We start from the raw sequence: 22,357 nt of genomic DNA, 5'->3' as shown, positions 1-22,357 counted from the left end.
GGAGGTGGTTATTTTCAACAACAGATGCACACATAAATACTCGTTCCATTTATTGTGGAAACAATAAGGATACAATATAGCCTTAACATACTCTCACTGAACTACTACATCTGAACTTCACACTGTTTATTGTGGAAATGCTGCAGACAAACACAGATTTAAACACAGTTCCACCATCAGAGAACATGACACTTCAAGGAAGGTCAAAACCAAATGGCTAAAGCTAAAAAGAGGCGGCAGATGCCATTTCCTAGAAATGAAGGAAGGTAGGCTCCACTGGAGCAGCGTTAGTACTGGGCTTTTCTTTTGCATTGGTGGTAAATGAAAAACCCAGAGCCCAGTGATTTCTATTCATTTATTTATTTTTTACCTAATTGCTCCAATCCAGGAATCTTTGGCACAGGAATTTTGCTTTGCTTTGTGACTACAAGATTACTCAGCCATTTGTTCTTAACTAGGCCACTGTTTTCATTAACTTAATTTAATCTTAGTGTGTGGCATTTAATTGCCTATCGTGCAAAGGATGCTCTTGAGTGTCAAATTCTATGCTGACGGGAGATTAATACCATCAGGATATTGCACTGGTTCTTTTTATTCTACTTTTATCTGACTAACAAGGCTACTGGAGAACTGATTTTCCTCATTTATTCCCTACAATGGCCTTATCTATTGCATTTACAATGACAAGCTGACAAATATATCTACGTGAAAGAGGAAATAATTCCACTGCATTGATTTTAACAGACAAAAATGAACTGCCAAATTGAAAGTTATTTTCAAGTAAACATGCAGATCCTCTATTTCTAGATCATTCTTGTACACTGCCTAGATTTAAACCAGAGTTGCACTGCTGCTTCTTTGCACAGCTGAATGAAAATAAGGCCTATTTAAAAAAACCTGCACTACAGAGAACAGTAACACGTGGCTTATTCAGTCAGTCACAACTGCATATTTCACTTCCTCATTGCTTTGTATCAATTGTGAAGCTGTATTCTTGAAACAGGGAATGTTTCTATTTGAAGACTTGTGCGTAAAATAGAGTAAAATCAAGTGTGCATTTCTTAGACAATAATTAAAACACTGACAAAATAAAAGCTTTATAAAAGATTGTAGAAAACTAGAAATCTTTTAGCTTTTTAAACAGCGAAACACTATCAATCTCATCATGGAAATCAAAACACCGCTTTTCTGTGTGTACAATTCTTTGCATGCCATTCCTCCTCACAGTGCTACATAATCACTTTGCTTTTTCCTCTCATTTCAGTATCAGCAAACATCTGCCTACACGTTAATTCAGAAAATATTAATTAAAAACTGGAAGGAAATGGATCCTAGCACACTGATTTAAAATGTCATCTCAGATCATATATTTGATATCAAGTTCTAGCATGAATCTATTCTATTTAATCCAAGTAGTTTCTCGTTAGGAAATAGCACACACACATAACGTCAAATGATTTTCAGTACAAAAGATACACAGATAAAATATTTTAACTGAAAGGCTTTGAAGGTTCCTAGGCATCAGTAGGGAAGGCACTTTTCTGGTCACATAATTCTAGCACATTGGGATTCAGCACAGCTTTGGTATTTTCAACGTCTCCTTCAGTTTCGATGCAAGTGATAACCACTGACTGCCCAGTCCTGAACTTCTCCACTTGCAAATAATGCAAAGAAAATTGCTCCAAATAGATTAATGGAAGCAGCAATATAGAAAACTGTCTGCCATTCTCCCACAGTGTTCTGTCAAATTGGAAAAAAAAAAAAAAAAAAAAAAAAAGAGATGCAGTCAATTTACAGCTACACACTCAAGAAAAAAAAAACTATTTTTAAAGCAGATGCTATGGCACATGCCTATTTAAACGTAAATGCCATGCATCTTGACTTTATAGCAACATAAAAGCATTACAAACATAACAAATTATCATTTTAGTCAACTGCAGTTTAACAAAACAGCTTACATAGTCTAATTCTGATAGGACTATCTGGAATAGTTTATCATCTGAGATGCACAGCTTTCAGATCTAAATCCACATTTGCATGAAGGCTATGCAAACTCACAGAGAACATTACCATAAGGGGAACTCTACCTTGTTTTCTGGTCAGATCATCCAAGAGCTGGAGTCCTCTAAGCTAAGCAGTAAATGACTACAATGCTTCTCTTCTAGTACTCTAAGTTTTTTAGACATATGTTAGTTGTACCCAAACTAGGTAGCACAGAATAGCATCTGTTCTTTTTAATAAAGAAGAAATGCATATATATGTCTTAAGGACAATTTTTATTTAATTTTTTAATTCTTAAATTACAGATGTGTACTGTACCAAACCTGTAAATGACCTTACTACAAGAACAAACTACCAGGAGAGTACATTAGGATGAGGGGAAAAAAACAAAACCAATCCATCCTCCAAAAGCCCCAACCTACCAAAATATTAATAATAAAAAATCGACACCACTTGTTAAGAGTTTGGAAGAACCTAATTTATTTGGATTCATGCATTAACTAGCATTTTTGTTATTTTTAAGGAAATGATTGGAGTGATTACCAACTCCAAAAGTTCAGCTGTATCAATGAACTTAGTCTGCACACCTTCTTTTCTTAGATGATTTTAGAATAATTCATATTGTTCTTTTTTTAAAAAAAGTAATCAACTTCTCTCTCCCTTTTTCTGCTTCAAACGACCCTTTGTCTGACTAAGCCATCTTGGAGGTCAGATCCAACACTGCCCAATTTAGGTGCAAGAATAACACTGCTTAGAACATCCAGATCATGCAATGTCCATACAAAGGGGTGCATTATAAAACTGCACGTTTGAATCTAGTTTCTGGTTCATCTGACAAATGCTGACCTTACAGCTCAGAACCTCACATGAGAACAATTTTAGAAAACAAGTAAGAGCTTGTCTTACTTTGCTACAATAATACCACAACTGTCTTGTCTGGTTGGTTTTAACCTACTATGAATCCATAATGCCATAAAAACATACATTTTATTCCAAGAGAATATAAGGGCTGAATCACTAAATTTTAAAGCCCCACACAGGTCTTTGACTGAACCTTGATCAGAAAAATAAAGATAAAGCTGTTCACAGTAACAGAACTTGCACATATATCCGAGATTCCATTTTTGACTACAGACTTCAGAAGACAGAACTGACATTCAATAGAGATAAAAAATATAGTAATTGAAAAAAAAAGAAAAGTAAACGGACTTACATTATGAGTAAGGCTCTTGGCAATAACTGGCCCCACCATTCCGGGGATGGTAGCAAAAGAATTTGTGATCCCAAGAAGAATCCCAGCGTACCTGCAAGAGAAATTATTATCAAGGCTTATTAACTTATCCTGTTTATCAGTCACGGAAATGATTTTGCCTAATCAGATCACACAGGCCTCATCTTGATCACACAGACAAATTAAAACACAAGTATTCAGGTGGGAATAGCTTATTATTCTAGTAACACCTCGCTGGCAATTCATTCCATATGCCATCATTCTCCAGAGGCCAGTTATGGAATTTAAGTTAAATTACTCACGGCTTTGCTTAGAATCCATAATCCAAAACCACATCCCCTTTGCTAAGCCACAACCAAACTATCTGGAAGGGATCCATTGAAAAAGTTAGAAAAGAAACACTGCATGCCTTGAAGTGGAAAGACAACAAGGAGTATGACAGTGCTGTTTGGCAACAGTACGAGATGGTGCAGGTGTCATTGCCAAAAAGGCAATTAATTAACACTGACAGGATGGATATTTCCACTATACTACAGAGAGATACGCTAAAGGAGTCTGCAGAGCTCTGCAGCAGTCCTTCCCTGCAGCTTTCTGTGGGTCAAGGCCAATGGGAAATGGGTCTGCCTCGACCCGTTTTACTGGTTGCCATTCTTGCAGTTCTGTTCCAAGGCTTCCTGCTCCATGGACACGTTGCTTCACCACGCACGCGCATGCATATGCACCAGCGGCCATAAAAACTCGCTGGGAAAAACTGGTAACTTGCTTAATAACCGAGTCTCAGCACTTCTTCTCTGTGCAATTAGACATCTCACAGAAGTGTTGCAATACCAAAAAATCACGTTTGAAACTGTAGCACAAGCACAGACTTGTGAGAGAGACTCAAAGGAAAGAAGATCTAGACATTTTTATGTCTGAGCTCGACCTTCCAGCCACCAGAGCACAGATCCCTGCAGTTCAGATCTTTAAGGGGGGGTTGCTGGCTGAGGAATCATACGGAATACCAGTATCAGTTGTAGTTACTACTGGAAAATTGGGATACCTCCCAGTTACTGGTTGGGGCTGTTTAACAGAGTGAAATGGTGTCCTCATTGATTTAATAATGACAACATAGCAAAAATATGATTTCATCTCCAAAGAGTGGTACATAGCTTTGACATTTTATTTACCAAAACATGAAAATTCAACCATATATTATAAAAGGTTGTGATATGTATCCAGTCCAATAACATCAGAAAACATTTTCTTTTTTTTTTTTTTTTTCCCTGACAAGAGTCAATTGTCAAGCCTATTAGCTGATTTTTCTTGAAAGTCAACAATACACATGAGTTTAGAGCATGGCAACATATTTTAGATTGAGCTCCACTGCTGTAATTAGAATGATTCTTATTTCTTATAAGAATGACCATGTAACATGTTTCTCCATTAGAGTGTTTAAGAATTAATATGCCTTTATAAAGCTGATGTGAAAGCATAAAAGCTTCCTTCGAAAGCCTTTCCATTTAAAGCCCTCAAGAAGAACCAAGTGCATTTTGTCTTCAACATGCTGAAGCACCACAATATTGCTAAGACAAACTTTAAACACAGTTTAATAGTGTTTTTTTTTTTCTTGTCACATAGATCTTTGGCCATTAATTACTGGCTAAATGCCTCTATTTCTGCCTGCTGTCTCTGACATGGGTTGCATTCTTGATAGCACTTGCTGTTTGATGCAGATAACTGCTATACCACTCCCTCAGCACAGCGGAGACTCCCATATGAAATGGGAAAGAAAGAGACACATCTATAGAGCAAGACTAAAAGTAAGTTATTGGTTGAATTCTCATGGCATAGTGGGGATAAGCAAGTACAAATTGACTTGAAGAGAGGTTAAGTTGTTAAAAAAAAATAATAAAAAAGAGATGTGAGGTGTTCATTATGTGGAATACTATAAGGGCCCATGGTGACAGAGATAATAAAAATTATAAACATGGCAATGTATTGATGTTTGTTTAGACAACTAGAATAGAAAACATTTTTCCCCACAAGAACAATGCCCCCTTTCCCTCCTCCAGCAATTCAATGCACCGATGGCCTAATAAATGTGTGTTAGAAACCAAACACACAGAGCAAATACTGTTTTTTCTTCCAGCATCAGTATTTTCATTCATGTTTTTTTTCCTGAGAATGTAATCATTATTTCTTTGGTATAATGCAAGTTTTAGTAGCAACAATGGACTCTTTGCTATTCTAGTCAGCTTACTTTTAACTAATGCAAATAGACATCTAAGTGCATTTTGAAATTGCTTTGAATCACTTCTGGTTATTCTAACATGTTTTAAGGAAAAATAAATAAACCAAGAAGGCAAACTCTTAACAGAGGTCTCCTCCACACTTTCATGCAGAACTTGTTTTGAGATTTTTACACTTATGCAAAGTTTATCCCTTAAATTGTGAATGCCATTGGATGCATGGCCATTGCATCCAAGGAAGTTCAGACACCTGTAAAAAGTTAAGCAGAGGGGAAAGAAAAAAAAAAAAAAAGGACTTTTTTTCCTTTCATCTTAAACTTCCTGGTGTTTCTGTATTTGAAGACTTTTTTTTTTTTCTTTTCCTATTACCTTTGTTACAAGGAGATTCTCTTTTCCTTCTCTGTCTCCATTTGAACATATTTTCCTTGAATTAAAACATGCATGTGTTGAATAGAGATTCAATGATTTCAGTAAAACAGCCTCTACCCTGAGTGTGTTCCTCCTGTCCAGTAAAGCTTTCCTGTACATGAAGGCATTCGTTGCTATTGCCCACATCAGGTCCAAGTTCCTGAACTCTGAGTGAGACATCTGCCTCTCCTAGACTCATAACCAGTCTGCTCCCTTCAGACTATTTGAGAGGAAAGAAGGACCGAGAAACTTGCCCAGTTTAAACACAAATGGAATAAAAGCATGACTGTCAAGGATAGGAAGAACAGAGTGGGATTTGGTCAAGGGATACTGCAGCTGTTCACGTGGTGGATCTAACTATGCCTGCTGATATGCATGCTATATCATGATTTTTTCTTGTTGCATTTTTCAACACCTATATCATCCCAAAGGCTTTCCAGTAGATTTTTTGACAAAATAAGTTTATTTCCACAACGTTTGTGAGAGATGGATGTCACAACCCTACAGACTGGGACCGAAAACAGGCCAAGAATGCATGCACCTACTGAACGACTGACTTGAGATCCTCAGGATCCCACTTTAAGAATATTTATGAACATTGCTCTTATGTTCAAAGCACAGCTCCTGCTGACTTCATTAACACTCAGTACTTCCAATTTTAAAAACGACTTCAGAGCTTGAAAAGACATACCCAGAAAACAAGTAATAAATCAGCTAGGCCTCAAGTAATGTCACTGGATCCAACATTCACTTCCCAATTGATATGTTTAAGTTTGGACTCAAGCTGTTGCAGACCCCCATTACATACTACACTTCAGGAACCTGCTCTCTTAGGAATTCTTTAGTTATGAAGAGGGATGAGCGCTTCTTGAAATTATAGGGTAAGAACTTGTCCTCACAGACACAAGAGTCTGGTCCAACTGACCTACCACATGTAAACTCTGACAGAGCAATGAAAGGAATGAATTCCCACGAGCAATGTTTGTCTACCTTAAATATGACCCTTCCTTTCTCCTGTAATGCCCTGCCTCAGCCATTACATGCTCTCCAACTACTACAGCTGTCAGGTAGGGGGATTAGGAATGGGTGCCAGCCTCCCTCTCTAGATACATCCAAGTTCTACCATTAATGAGCTTACAAAAATAATGTCTCTTGATGTTAATGCTTGTGTTTCATGTTTTTAAACACACAAAAATAAAATAAGTAACTCTTAGACAGTGTTTTACATTTTTAGAAAAACAACTTCTGCAGCTGCAAAGGTAAGCTTGAAACAGAAGTTGCATTATTGCCCCATAATCCTCCAGGTGCAGTGCTTTAACTAGACCTTTTACATTCATAAGCCTACTAGATATTAAACAAAGTGCAGCACTGGTGCTATTCTTCTTACTTTCATGCTCAGTTCACAGTACACGCTGTTTATAGTTAAGACACTGATTTCTTCCATCTTGCTTGCTACCTAAACTAATTTGTCAAGATTGACAAAGAGTCCCACCATTACACATCCACAAGTTAAATCTTGTTCATCATTGTAGACCTGACCACCATCCTTTCAATCACCAAAGCCTGGATACCACCTTTGCTTTTGCCCAGATATTAAGGATTTTTTCCTAGATAACATCTCTACAACATACTTTTTTTCCTCTCCACTCACAGATAAATTCTTTTCATCTGACACATCAATATATAAGCACTCTTTTATTTGGTCATAAAGTCATTTGACCCTGCTCATACGTAAGTGCTACTGCAAATAGGTAAATTAACAACAGAGCAAAGTACTTGACTGTTACCAGTGCAAAGAATGCTTATTTGAAGGTTCAAAAGAATCTACATATATACATGCCTCTCAGGAAATAGATGCATCTGTCAGGTTCTGAATTTGTAACAGAGGAGAAAATACAAACTGTAGTCTGACTTTACATTTTTAAAGGTCATTTAAGAGTAGTTTGGATTAATCATATGCAAGATTCATCATCTAGTGATAACAGATCACCTACTCCAAATATAATTTTAATACCAGGATACAGAATATGTTTTTCAAACAAACAAAAACAAAAAAAGCCTGAATTACAGGGCTAATTTGTTGTTCATATCATATTCTCTACCAAACTTGCACTTTTTTGCAAATACAGTGTTTAAAACTGTAAACCTGAGTCATTGTCATTGTTTACATTCCAGGTCTGTACAGCACTATGGCCAATAGCTAAAGCTCCCAGGCACTCCAGGAATACAACAGAAGTGGTCATACATTAACAATTGCTTCAGCAATACTCACGAAGGTGCTATGTCCAGATGGTTGATGCTGTAACCAGATGTACAAAATCCTCCTAGTGTTGTTGATATGGTCACAAATGCAACAGCCAGTGCGTAGTTGCATCCTATGAATCCAGCTGCTACTAAGAACACTGCAGGTCCAATCATTCCTTCAAAAGAAATTTTAGAATCAGGGGACTTTTAACCAGAGAGACATTAAGAGGCTCTGAGCTATGTATACATACAACCTCCAACACCATCTAGTGTACAGAATCCAGCACTTCACTATGTGCATTACAGTAGGCCAGCAAGGAAGAGCAGATGGTTTACAAACCTGTGGCTGTCTCAGGAAATGTTGGACAGACTAGAAAAATCCTACTCTAGCTGAAAAGAGCAAGCTTCACCTGAAAGCCAATGGTACTGCTAAAAGTGACTGCACAAGTTCATTTTATTTACAACTATACAAGTAATAGAAGCTGCACTCAGACTAATATGTGAACCATGCACTGCAAAGAAGTTATTCCCATTTAAATGTCCAGGTTTCAGGAGCCAACATTGACTTTTGCAGATCTCCTTTTAGTCTTTTTAAAAATAGATACAGTATTTATGTTGCTTTTTTTTTTTCTTCTTGCTCATCCTCATAAGACAACTGTGAAAACTTCAGAGGCTGCAAGAAGTGATTCTAAGTAGTGTAGTAAATTTCACCATTGCCCTGCCCACTTGAATACACACCTCAATCTTTAATTCACCTCAGTCTTTACTTGTTATTTTTTCTAGTCTAACTCCTTTCATTTTTTGTCAATTATCTCTTACAATTAATCTTTCTTCTGAAAAAACAAAGAATGCATTCACTGAACATTCCACCTGCCTCTGCCATTCATAATTCCATTGAAATAAAGTGAAATAAATAGTATTTAAAGGCTATATTTGATGTATGAAGCCAGTTTGCTAAAATAAAAAGCATCTAAACAGCTTGATGTTGGCTAGGGACAATACACGTGAACACGCAGAAAAACAGCTGTTCTCATTTGGAATTTAATTACTAATTCAAGGGACAATTTACACCTCTTTTGTATTCTCTCTTTGGGTCCAGCTGACATTACCTAAACCAAAGAAACATGATATTTGAAATAATGAAGTACTGACAGAAACAGTAAACCCCAAGTTCTATGGACCAACAGAAGCCAGGTACAATTTCTTCCAGAAAGAATCAAGTCTGTATAGATATACAGACTTGTATATCTATATATGTATATATATGTATATCTATCCATAGTATGTTCCAAGAGACAGTACTTGCACTTACCTATTAGGGTAAAACATTTACGAACACAAACAGTGGAGAACTTCTGCTTTTCCCGTAAATAATCAGCAATTTGCCCAGACAGAATTATACATAACCAGCAGCCAAAATAAGGCAGAGCAGATAAAAAGCCATTCTGTTAAGGAGATTAAAAAAGAACAAAACCACAGTTAAAACACTGAAATGACAGTTCAATTTGCTGAAAAAATCACTTGTCTTGGAGCAATAACAGAGTTTGAGTCAGGAGTGTTAGGAACATCCATTCACATAACTATTGTTGGTTTTACCATGAGAGAAACCTAGGGACAGAAACCTAGGGACAGAAAAGGCAAAGCATTTTCAAGTTACTGATGTGTAAACTCTTCATTGCATGACTTGAGCCATAACTACCAACGCAGCCAGCTGAAAAACTCAAAGGCTTAAATAAGCAACTGGTCAGGAAAAAGGAAACTATGCAAAAAAGGTATGTTGTGGTCATTAACCCAATTTTGCAAGTACCCAGAAACACAAGTTTCAAATCAATGAGTTACTAAGGTAAGTGGAAGCTATAAGTATTATACAGGATTTTGAAAGCTGTTGTGGAATCTGTGATCTCAGGGTTCTGTACTGCTACTACTCTGCAATGTTATGCTATCCCACAGCTATCTGCTGACACATCTGATGATGGCTGTAACCAGAGAAGACACAGAATTAAGACTTTCATCAGATTCTGTCTGGGCATCCTATGATCCCAAAGCAAAGCTATTACTCACGACTTGCCGTTACTTACACCAATGTCACCTGCTGACTTCCATTTCTTTAAACTAGAGCTGTTTAGTGACTTCTGCCTGATTATGCTTGTTTTTTTCTCATGAGGGAAACACAAGTTCTACTGAGCAGCATCAGTTTTCAGCCTTTCCATGCTATTAAAAATAATTATTGATAATTGAACTATAATTTCACCTAAACTGAGCTTAAAAAGAGGTATCTGGATAGCCACTGGATAGAAATACTGTAACATTTATGCGCTATTATAAAATGTATATTTGGCAAAAAAGAGGTAAAAGCTTCCCTAGGACATTTAATTTTACATGACACTACAAACACATCCTCATCTGAAATTTACTATCCAAATCCAAAGTTGTTTCCTGCTAGGTTCCAATGCTTGGCTTTCAAAAATAACAACTGAAATTCTGAAAAACAGAAGATAAAAGGTTTGTTTGTTTTGTTACTGTGACTATGAAGCACTGTCCGAAGACACAGCATTAATTTTTAACTGATCTCTTTATTATAGGATGGAAACTGGTGGACTATGCAGTTGCTACTGCACTAATGCAATTTACAACTAAACGCGTGGCAAAGAAAGCTAGTCTGACACTATTATGCAATTAAAAAAAAAAATTCTGTTTTCTTTAATGTGTCACAATAGTCAGCACTGATGGAGTCACTCCAAAAAGAAGAAACATAACCCTTAGACACAGGAAACCACAGCAGAACCTGCTGGCATTTCATGCAATGGAGTCTTACAACATACATGCATTGAGTAACATATGCCTTTCATAGATGCTTACTCAGGTGTTCCCTAGGGAGGCATAATACAGAAGCTAAACAGCAACTTCGGCCATTTTTTCCAGCCATTTTTTTCCAGTATGCTTGACTGCAACCTTCTCTTTTAACACAGATTCCTCATCTTTTCCTTACAAGACTGCTGGCATCACATCCTTCTTGCATGGTGTGCATCTCCATTTTGCTCTAAACCAGTCTCAGGTGTTAAGCCAGGAAAAGGCTCTGCTAAGCTTCTTGAAATCTCTACCTGAGGACCTTTTTACCCGAGAAGTACCAGCTTATACTGGAGACTCTGTTGCTGACGTTTTTCCATTGAAGAAAGAAGAAAAAGGAGAGTCAACTAACTGCCATACAAATATTTTAAACCCTTTAATTTTTGCCTGATAAACCATTTCGTTAAAAAAAAAAAAAAAAAATCCTTGAAATATCTCTGGACTTTATGATTTTGTTTCATCCTATTGTTAACATAAGGTATTGTATTTCTGCTACTCACTGAAGAAATTAAAGAAAATAATGATTTGGAAGAGGAACCAATCACACTGAAGTGTATTTTTTTTCCTCCTTAAAATACTTAAAATGTCACTTACCCAAAGATGTCCTTAATGTTAAAAGACAATTTTCTACTTTATGAGTGAGCTAAGTAGAGAGTATTTCTGAAGCCATAAAAAACACTATAAAATTTGAAGCAGTCATGCAAACCATGTATCTGAGAAATATATTTTCTGTAGTTATTGCTTTATATATTTTTTAAATAATTTTAAATCCGAGTAGTTAGAAATGAGCAACACATATCTTCAACCAGAAAAAATGAGCTGAAAAGCTATTGTTAAGCTAAGTATCAAATAAATCCTGAAATCCAGTTGAAAGGACAACGCACACAATATTGTAGATGCATCTGCTCAATTCTGGGGAATTATTTCACCATTTCCCAGTTATTAATTTACATTCCAAGTGTCTCCATACTAAATACCACGTCAGACCTCTGTTATTGTATTTCTTTAAGAATATAGTCAGTTTGTTCTGAGTTATTTATCTTACCTCCTGTGCATCAAACCGCAGGATCTCCTTCATGTATGTGGGCAAGAGCGTGAGAAGTGTATAGAAAGTCCAGTTATAAGAGAAGTGTGCCACAACGATAGCCCACAGTGGAAGGGACTCCAGCATAGGTCTCCAGGGAACAGATTTCTGTGTAGAAAGCTAGCAAGCAGAAGGCAAAGGGAAAAAAAGAAAAAAAAAATAATAGAAAGAATGATCATGACATCAAGATGAACAGTTACTACAGGTGTTACAATCCTACCCAAATCTACAGTGATCATGCATTTGGAAAGGCACGATGCAAGTCTGTCAATAGAAGAATTCACCAGCAATTTCAGTTCTCACCAAAGGTATACTAATGCACGTTACTGCTCTGTTGTTTAGTATTGTAAACCAATTGCTATTGCACTTTATAATCAGAATTTTTTAAAAAATGCTTTCCCTTATTGAGATTTGTTGCCTCCTGCTTTCACCCTTAACAATTAAATATTTAAAGTCACTCGTGATGCATTTAGCTAAATCTTTCCTACTCAATCCTAGATATTAGCTTTGATCTCTCAGCCAGCTTCACAGCATAAAAACGCATATCCCCAGTCACAGGAATAAACTCATATGCACGCTTTAGGAACTGGCTCATTAGCATTTCCAAAACGTTTTCTCTGCAAACAGTAATCTCTCTCTCCCTTAGAAGATACATGTACAAAATGTGTTTTTGTAAATTTAAAAAAAATGATGCAGGTCAATGTTTATTTTAATGACATGTGATAGACCTGAGCTTTTTATTAAAAAGCACCACAACATTTGTGACAAAAAGCATTACTACAAATGCTTTGTTTAATGAGCAACTTTCTCATTTATACAAGTTCTGTCTTTATCTCAAATTAAGGACATTTTTCTATCAAGAGAGCATTTTGCTATCAACAATACTTGAAGTTTAGATTCTAATGTAAGCAAACAAAGCTATACCAAAGTGCTGTACCTGATCTTTTAGAGAAGAAAGTATATATTCCCTTTCAGCATGTGAAATGCTCTTGTGGGTATCTGGTGTGTCACTAACCAGCCACATCCAGAAGAAGAACCATAATACGCCAAGTGCACCTATTGTTGGGAAAAGATGGGTGAAGAGGCAGAAATAAAAATAGGAGCAATTACATTGAGTGAATAATGCTCTTGGATAATTTAGTTAGAAAAATAACATTCATTAAAATTACATTAGGGTATTTGGAAAAAACCTTTTATCTACTTAAAAACATTAGCTCCTCAAAGGGAACAATACCCATTTATAAGCAATAAAGATGACTAAGCAGGAAGTTCGCCCCCCCCCCCTTCTCCCTCCTGGAAGTGCCTCAGACGGCAAGAAAGCCACACACACATCCACATTGTACTTTTATCAGTCATGTGGAACGGCCATAAATGATACAGCTCACACAGAGGAATTTAATCACAAAAGAACCACTTTGCATACACACACGCATACAGAAAATCACTACATATAGCTTAACAAATATGCCAATCTTTATATTCCCTTTTAAGCTAAGGCACCAGAACAGTCATCTGAAAAAGCTAGCTTTCCAAAAATTGGTTCAAATTACCTGTATTTTAATTTCACTTAAACATTGTCATTTATTCTGTCTAGTTCTGTTTTGAACAGTTTTAATTATACAAAAATTGGAGGTGGTTCTGCTGAGTAAAGTGTAAGCTTTGTCTTTTATTCTGGTTCTCTTTTCCCCGTGCAGAGCATGAAACAACTTTGAAACGTACATAAACCTATAAAAAGCATGTTAGACCTATGACATCCTATTAGCAACTATTTTATGTTTGAGCTTCTTCTAGAATGTTAGCAAATATGCTATTCTTTGCATTTGGGGCATTCCTTCAGGGTTCCTGTGACTGCTAGAGAAATTTTCACAGAGTTTCCACTTAAAACAGCAGTAACTTTTCAGACGTTCTTTCACTCATAGTAGAAGATTGCTCCTGGGATTAAAGTTATTAACTTAATTTCACACTTCAAATAAGAAATTCCAGCTAGTTATTTCCGAGTGGTGGGAAAGCTGAGAACATTTGACTTGTGCCAACTTTTGTCCAACTCAGAGACATCTTTGTTCATTGGAAGCAAAGGAATCTTTCTAGCTTTAAATATCTCTAATTTCCCAGGAATAAAAAAATAAAAAACAAAAAATGACAGCCCTACATGTTGAACATGTCTTTAAAACTTAAATTAAGTTTCATATAAGACATACTAAACCAACATACCATAGCTTTCAAAAAAAAAAAAAAAGGATTATATATATGGCATAATAATTAAAAAAAAAAACCAACAACACAAAACTTACCAAATATGTAAAACACGTAAACCCAGTTCATGTAGTAACAAATTAAGCCAGACAGTGGCAGAGAGACAACAGTTCCCAGCTGTGCACCTACCAGAAAAAAAAAAAAAAAATCATCTCTAGACCTTTTATTTTATTTTATTTTTTTATTTTTTTTTAATTCACAGGTATTTTATTTTCTTCTAACAAACCATGCAGCTAAGGTTTGTCACCACCACTAGAGGGTGGTGTTTCCTGAAAGAATCAAAAGGCACCATAAACTGCTTTGGCAACTCCAAGAAAACAGGAATCACAAGGTCCTAAACAGCCAAAATAACAAGCAGAAGGCAATGAGACAGCATTCTTGGCACATTCGTCTCCAAAAACGTAACGGCTGCAATACATTCAAAACAATACAACTTAGTCAACTGACCTTTCTGAGGGAGCTGACCACAGTGCAATCAAGGACCCGGGGAGGGAAGGGGGAAATAATGTTCTGATTTTCTATAACCAAATTGCCCATAACTCCTACTGAAACAGAAACGCTTGACACAAGAGCCAGAAGGCATCCTTACAGCCAGCAGGTTCTAACTGCACAGTACCTGAATTTGACAGTGTGGAGGGTCAGACAAAGTAGAAGGGAAAGATGAGCAGATTCCAGTCCTGATACAAGCCAAAAGCAGGAACGAACGATTCTTGAAATACAATTCAAGGTACATTTTGAAAAGGGTGGCAGGTAGCACCCATATTATTTACATACTTAGGAGCCTTCAACTGGTGATAAATATCAAACCTCGCCTCTTAATATTAATTATACAATCGCTTTTCCAAACCTAATCTCAGCTCAGAAAACATTAGATTGTATCAATACGCTGGCTACCCAGATTCCTCCTTTATGGAAACTATTTTTATTTGAGGCAGAAAGCTTCAACCACAAAACAACAAAACCACATACTTTATGTTAAATACAAAGCAAAGTAACTGCATGTAACTCAGTCATGTGTTCACTTACAAAGTCAACAGGATCAGGACTTTCTTAGCCACAGACCACGTGACTGCCAACCAAGAAAATGTGGGGAAAAGGGAAACACTTTGTTAAGTTTACACAAGGTGCCTTATCCATCCACGCCTGCTGTTCAAGGTCACAGCCTCTTCTCACCTCTACTTTAGCATATGGCTTCACAAAGGGTTAATTTAGAAGCTCTTAACTGCTAAAAGCAGTGTCAACCCCAGCTCTGTACTCTACTTATCTTGTATGCTGTCTTCTCAAGTGCAGACTTCTTTTCAAGCAGATTTAACTCACTAATATGTCAGAAAATAGATATTAAAGAGAAAAAGACCATCTGATGCATTAGGTGGGTTAAAGTGGGCCATGCTGGGGTCTGATGAGTGCCTGAAATAGCACACAGGAAGGAATGAGACACTTGACTAAGAGGGAAATGTGGAAATAGGAAGAAAGGACTAAGGCTTCATTCCTGTTGGCACAGGCACAAGTGAGCTACTAGACTCATTAGAAACTGCAGTCACTGTTTACACGGTATAGCCCTGTAACTGTCCACGATGCTCAGGAATAATGCAGGGTGTGACTGACCAGAGCCATTGTAAGGAAAGCTGGCTATCTCAACACAAAGGGGACTGGGGGGGGCAGCCCTTGCATTAGCCAAACAGCTCTATCAATTGAGTGGATCAACTGATAGTGTAAATGTTTTCCCGAGTTCACTAAAATCATGTGAATATCCCCCTTAGTTAGCTAGACCAGCATCAGGGGAGTTAATACGTGACACAACTCAACACAGAGTATAGAAACCAAACAACCAACAAAATAATTTTGAAAAGGGCAATGGGCTCAAGCTGGCTTCAACTCACACACTTCTTCCCAGCAAACGGAGACACCCAGCATCATGATGGCAGAGACATCACAGAGACAGATTATGGGAATCATGTTGGTATTGCACTTGAACTGGGTATTGTGACTGCTATACTTTGCTAAGCATAACTTACGACTGTGTTATGTTTTCAGTACGCTTTGTCTCACTCTCTAAATCAAAAAATCCCACGTAACATCAAATATATTCAAATAACTACATTTTGTATTAAACATTACACCCTCCACACATGGAGTATCTAAAAGAATATTGTCAGAGGGTACTGATCTCTGACAAGCTGCTCTTGCAGGAATACCTGATATTTTCAGATATTTTCTTCCTCAAGTTCCTCCAAAACCACCTCTTAAAAAATAAGAATAATAATCCTGTGATTCTGCCCCATCTTATTTCTGCTGTTATATTTCCTTTATTTACAATATCTTCTATTAATCAGTTTCACAATAACTCTTTGTACCGCTTGATACCGCAGTTTGAAGTTTATACTTCACTGCAGATCAATACTTTAACTGGAGGCTAAAAAAGCCATGAAAAAATGAAGATAATGAATGCAAAGCAAGATTTAATTCAGTGTTATGCTTTTCAGATTAAATGCTGATTAAAATTGATAATGTAAATCCCTTTGATTTAAGTCAATCCTCCCTGTTACTGCAGTAAAAATGTATAATCCTGTTACCAGCGTGGGAACTTCTCACCTGCATATGAAATACTGAGGAGCTTGCTGCGTTCCAGTGGCGGGGCCCAAGAAGACCACATTGAGTGCATAGCTGGGAAGGTAACACCCTAGAACACAAAATGCCATTCTGCTGAAAAGTAACAATTTTAGAACTTGCCTCAAGTTTGCATGTTTCAAAGGAATATTTCATTAAAAAGCAGTAGTAAAACCCATTAGCTTCTTGCCTAGCAAGAAACCACTTAAAAATAAACATGTAAGGTATGACAGTAAGGTGGTAAAATTAGTTTCTCTTGCTTTTGAATCTTCATATACTGGAAAAGTTGCAAGAATACAAACAATATTGTTTTGAACTCCTGGGTTCTGACAAATGAGAAACGTTTTATGTGTAAAGACACTTGAGACAAACCTGGAATTATCCTTTTTCTTTTTAAAAAAGCTTAGGCTAAAAAATAGGGCAAATTGGTTAATTATTCAAAAAAGTAAAATTAGGCTACTCAAAATTAAACAAGCCATGCACTACACCAGCATACCAACAGTGACAGGGTCTAATCACTACAATTTATCAATAAATTATTGGGATACATTTTCAAGTTACATAGAAAAAAAGGATTACCTCTCCCAGTCCTTCCAAGGCTCGGACAGCTATGAGGTAGCCAACTCCCAAATCCGCAGCTAAGGGAGTAAGCAAGGTGAATGCCGAGGTGCCAAAGACACCAAAACCCAACAAGAGCTTCCCTCCAATTTTGCTTGCAAGATATCCGCCTGGAATCTGAGTAATGATATAGCCGTAGAAAAAAGAACCAAGGATCCATCCCTGCGTGTCAGCATCCCAAGAATACTTTTTTCCCTGAAAAGAGAAAACAAAACCCAAAATGCAGTCAGTTCAAGACAGCAGTTTCTCTGACCATATTTTATATGAATTTGATTAATTAGTCCTTCATGCCTAAATTGCAGATCTTTCATGGCCTTTTGTAGGGTCTCCATCTTCACAAGATGTGCAAATCCCACTTCTGTATCACGGCATGGGCATTCTGTTGCACTCTGGAAAATGGCTTTTCATGCAGAAAACTTACGGAGAGAAAAGCAAACCAGGAGACGCAGATACTTACATTTAATATAAAGAAAAAGAACAACCAAGGACAGGACTCGCAAGCATAGATGGAAGAACAGGATAAGCCTGGCAGAGGAAAATGAGTTTAGCAGAAAAGCAATAAAGCAAAGATGGCTAAGATAAGGAAGCAATAAAAAAAGTCAGCAAGAGGACATAAATGGTTGCCCAAGGAAGTGATTTTAAACTTTGGGATCACTTCCAAAACTCCTATTTATGAGCACCTAAATGAGCAGCATTTATTTCGCAGAAGTGATGAGGGAGAATCTTCTTCCCATACAACACGCAATGGCAATTTGCTCATGATAAATAATAAATGACCTCCAAACAAACAAGACAAAGGCAGGAAAAGGGCAAGAGGGCTCAGTAATAAACCTTGGCTATAAGGTGAGATTATGTATGTCCAAATTAACAAAACCGTTTTTAAATATAACTTTTCATAGTTAAATGTGATTTTAAGGATTACTGCACAGAAAGTGAGGAGGTGAGGGATATAAAGTCAAGAATTGTGATCAGGGAAAGCAATCAAAGAAGAGAAGAGAAAAACATTGCATTTTAGTTAATTTAAAATGAAATGTCACACTCCCAGAACTGTACAAAACCCAAGCAAATGTAGATAGTGATGTGAGCTCTGACGCAGATGTAACAGAAACAGTTCATCACTGGCATATGAAACAGTGAGTCATAATAATCTATAAGGTCAGACCAGCTAATTTGTAAAGAACAGCACAGAAAGACGTACATTAAAAAAAATAAAAATTAAAACCTTATCCTGAGCACAGCACTTCTAAATCAGCTACTCATTTAAGGCTATTATTTTTTGGATTTGATTTAAAAGAGCAGCACTGCAAAGGCTATCTGGTAACGAGCAGCCAGTTCTCTTGCCTTCTACGCATGACTCATCAATCACAGCCTTTATTAAAAACAATTTTACATGCCACGTTTCAGATCGGTATGTTTGAGACCTCACCGTTGTGTTGCGAGGAGTATTTATGGTGGACGAATGCTCCGGACACACGTTGGAAGTCTTATTCTTTGCTAAGCTTGTGTTAGGTTCCACCATATCCACCAGAGCAACGCTTAAGTTCACACGCAATGCATACAGAAGGAAGAACCCAAAAAAGGCCAGCAGTGCTAGATTGTAGCGAGCTGAGCAGCAGGCAGGGACTGAAAGGAGAATAAATAACAAGTTTTTGTTTTAACACAACCCAACAACAACAAAAACAAGAGAACAAAGTGACAAGCAGTTTTTACTATAATCTCAGAAATTTACAGGTAAGAAAAAATAAGCTTGTTGTAGTCTTGAGGAGTGTACTCAATATGGGTAGAGATCAGGGTGGAAAAAGTAACGCACATTTTTCTACTGATGTGTGAAACAAAGGTGATTCTGGTTTAGACTACCGGTAGCTGTGCACACAAGTGTAGGGGCTGCAGTGGAAATGTGCTGTGTGGCCTGTGGAAATAGATGTAGAAGCATTCAAAAGTCCTCTTGAACATACAGTAATAATTATTCAACCTGGAACTTCACACTAAAAAATAAAAATAAAAGAAATGAAACCATCAGGAAGCCTTTAATGTACCTAAAAATGGTTCAAGATGGACTGAAACTCTTAAAGTAGCACTAAAAAACAGCCAGTGAAGCTGTTTTTTAAGACAAGTTTTCCTTCTGTATGTTCGTTTATAAACCAATACATGTTTGTTAATAGCTGCCTAAGGAAAAAAAAAAAAAGCAGAAAAAAAAAGGCAAACACTGCCAAGGCACTGTAGAACTGTAGCAGTTTCCCAGTTATCCAATCTGCCCCTTTTCTTGCAGTCACTATATAATAATGAGGTTGTCAAAGGAAAATGGGTCTTAGATTCAGCATTAAACCTGTATTGTGGCATTAAACCAACTCTGTCAGCTGTTTACACCCCAATATCAGGCTTTGCACTGTCACTGTTATCAATTTCCTCCGACAGTAGGACACTGCAGTATTTGGCAGAGATCATTGATCAGTGCCAGGAGATTCGGATCAGAGTTGAGATGTATTTCAGCTGGGAGGCTGTATACAAAATACAGTTTACAGCTCTGCAGATACTCTTTTTGAACCAGGGATGTCTACAGCTACCAAAGCAGAAATGTCAAACTGTTGAGAAATGACATAAAGAATCCGCTGAATGTACAAATAGTTCCAGGGTGGAGTTTCCCCTCGTGAAGAAACTGTGGTGATAACAGAAAATTTTATAACTCGGACATCTGAAACTGAGGCAGAATTGGCAATCAGCACCTGCAGATACTACTTCAGTCTGCAGCAATTGCTTCTCTGACTATTCAGCATTTAAATTCTGAATAGAACAAGTAGATCTATGAACAGCAGGATTGGCTGGAGCCCGATCTGCAGCTGCAGCATGTTTCTTGACTGGATTCTCTGATCTGCAGTAAGAAGCAAAAAGCATTCCCTGGGGACAAGCTATCTGAAGACTCTCCTCTTCCCAAGAACGTTCTAGAAATCTGTAACGAGTCTATGCGATCCCTTAATTTTAGGGGCACCAACAGAGCCTTTCTATGAGACTGCAGTTTTCATGAAAGTTGTAGAACTTATTCTTTTTTTTTTTTTTTTTTTTTTTTTTGAGGTCTCTGTCCCTGATAAACCTATCTGAAGTTTACTAAGGCTGAACAAATTGTTACGCTGACAGCGAGGCATTATTTGCTATGTTTCTTTAGTAAATGAGTAACAAGAGAGGCTACTATGCAAATACATAAAACATCTTCCAGACCTACAGTAATGGCAAGTCTTGCTTCGGTGGCATTTGAAAAAGGAGTACCTGGTTTTTAACTGACATAGAGGAGACTTTGCTGCTCTCATTTGCCTTGGCTTTTATGTCATTTTAAAATGACATATAGCCAAGACTTTATTGCTTGCTTTCAAAACAACAGGCACCAAGAGCAGGAAGTACTTAATGCAGAAAAACAAGTCAAGTGGCTTCACTGCCCTTTGCTGTTGTTTGAAAAGCAATTTCCTTTCAATAGAAAATGTATAGTCGCTGAAATTAAACTAATGAATATAATTGCAAGTAAAGCTATTTAACCTTTCCGTTGTTGTGCCTATATTTGCTGGGGTTAAACAATAATAACAGAAGACTTGAGATGGCTCTTATGATATAACCTGTCCTTGGAAAGGCAGATTCACTGCAGTGTCCATTACTCTGCCTCTGGAAGGCTTGTGCTGGTGCATGCCTCATCTGGAGGGCAAGCTCCACAAAGGCGATGTGTAAGAACTTAAGACCACTAATGACTTTTTTATGTCTTCCTACTAAGTGCATTTGCAACACTTGAGAATATTAGGTGAAGTTAATAGAAGGTTCAAGAAGATTCCAGCTGTGTTTTGGCTACGCACCTCTTTAGGACACCACCACATTCACTGGCAAAGAGATACTGTTGTCCCCCCTAAAGCTTAAGGCAGCTAACCATGACGCTGGAGATCTTACCTTCACCGGTAGCCACGGGTGCTACATCTAGAGACAACTCTGACTTCAGGAGCATGTTTAAAAGGAGATATAAGTGAACGAGAGCCTTGAATTGCAGCTAAGGGAAGCAGGTCTGCACCGCAGGCTGCGGGGCGGTTAAAGGAAGTAGCTCCGTGCCGTGCCTCCCTGCGGGTGAGGTGCGCTACCTCTGCTGCAGGGCACTGCCCTAAGACCTGACCCTGGAGCTTTTAAGCCGCTTTGTTACCCGCTGTCCCGTAAGGGAGCTGCTCGGCAAGCAGGTTACTTTGTAGGGCACGCTGCGGGACCCCACCGCCTCGCTGTCACCTTCACACTTTCTCCTGGGACACCAATGGGAAACAACACCTCGCACACCTCTTACCCGACCCCCGACCACCCGCAGCCTCTGCCCCGCTCCCCTTCCTCTCCCCACCCGCCAACCCCAAGCCCTGCCCGGCTCCATGGCGACACGACGCCGGGGAGGCGCCGCAGCCCGGCCCGCCCCCTGCCGGGCCCCGCAGCCCGGGCTGGGCTCGGCCGCCGCCCGCTCCCCTCACCCGCTCCGTCGAGCCGGGGCTCCTTCAGCAGCGGCGTGCGGTCCTCGCCCTCCTCGGGCTCCATCGCGCTGCCCCGCAGCGTGCCCAGCGCCAGCCCGCCGGCCGCCACGGCGGAGAGGCCGGGAGCAGCGGCCGGGAGCCCCGCAGCCGCCGCGGAGCCGCCCCGCAGCCGGCCCCGCTCCGCTCCGCCCCGCTCCGCCCCTCCGGGCGCCGGCCCTCAGCTGCCATCTTGGGTGAGGGCAGCGCCGCCCTCCGGGCTGGCCGAGGGGGTCGCTGCGGAGCCCCCCCCGGGAAAAGCGGGGCGCTGAGGCGGCGGGGGGTGGCCTCCTGCAGCCCTCAGTGGGGTGTGGGCGCTGGA

The 22,357-nt window shown here is 38.6% G+C and overlaps 1 protein-coding gene across 2 annotated transcripts; it reads right to left on the bottom strand.

The window, feature by feature from the left end:
• Positions 1-33: 33 nt before the first annotated feature.
• On the bottom strand, positions 34-22,157 carry SLC17A5 (solute carrier family 17 member 5). 2 transcript variants are annotated; one of them, XM_084514933.1, is made up of 11 exons: positions 22,000-22,157; positions 18,948-19,144; positions 17,483-17,716; positions 16,889-16,976; positions 14,335-14,421; positions 12,981-13,099; positions 12,005-12,163; positions 9,425-9,557; positions 8,141-8,288; positions 3,215-3,305; positions 34-1,740 (listed from the first exon to the last, which is right to left on the bottom strand). In XM_084514933.1, the coding sequence occupies exons 1-11, from the start codon at positions 22,061-22,063 to the stop codon at positions 1,603-1,605; spliced, it is 1,458 nt and encodes a 485-aa protein (XP_084371059.1). In that variant the 5' UTR covers positions 22,064-22,157; the 3' UTR covers positions 34-1,602. The 2 variants fall into 2 exon arrangements, with proteins under 2 accessions (XP_084371059.1, XP_084371060.1); XM_084514934.1 differs by lacking the exon at positions 22,000-22,157 and adding an exon at positions 21,446-21,775.
• Positions 22,158-22,357: the final 200 nt, after the last annotated feature.

Source organism: Aythya ferina (genome assembly GCF_964211825.1).
Source record: "Aythya ferina genome assembly, chromosome: 3".
NCBI lineage: Eukaryota > Metazoa > Chordata > Aves > Anseriformes > Anatidae > Aythya > Aythya ferina.
This window is presented reverse-complemented; position numbering and strand designations above follow the sequence as displayed.

Excerpts from the sequence above, each read along its gene's own strand:
- SLC17A5 (XM_084514933.1), bottom strand. The coding sequence starts at position 22,063 with ATGGAGCCCGAGGAGGGCGAGGACCGCACGCCGCTGCTGAAGGAGCCC. Across the intron at positions 17,717-18,947 it reads ATACTCCTCGCAACACAACG|GGAAAAAAGTATTCTTGGGA; the intron begins GTGAGGTCTCAA and ends TTCTCTTTTCAG. Across the intron at positions 16,977-17,482 it reads CCTTGGAAGGACTGGGAGAG|GGTGTTACCTTCCCAGCTAT; the intron begins GTAATCCTTTTT and ends TTTGTGTTCTAG.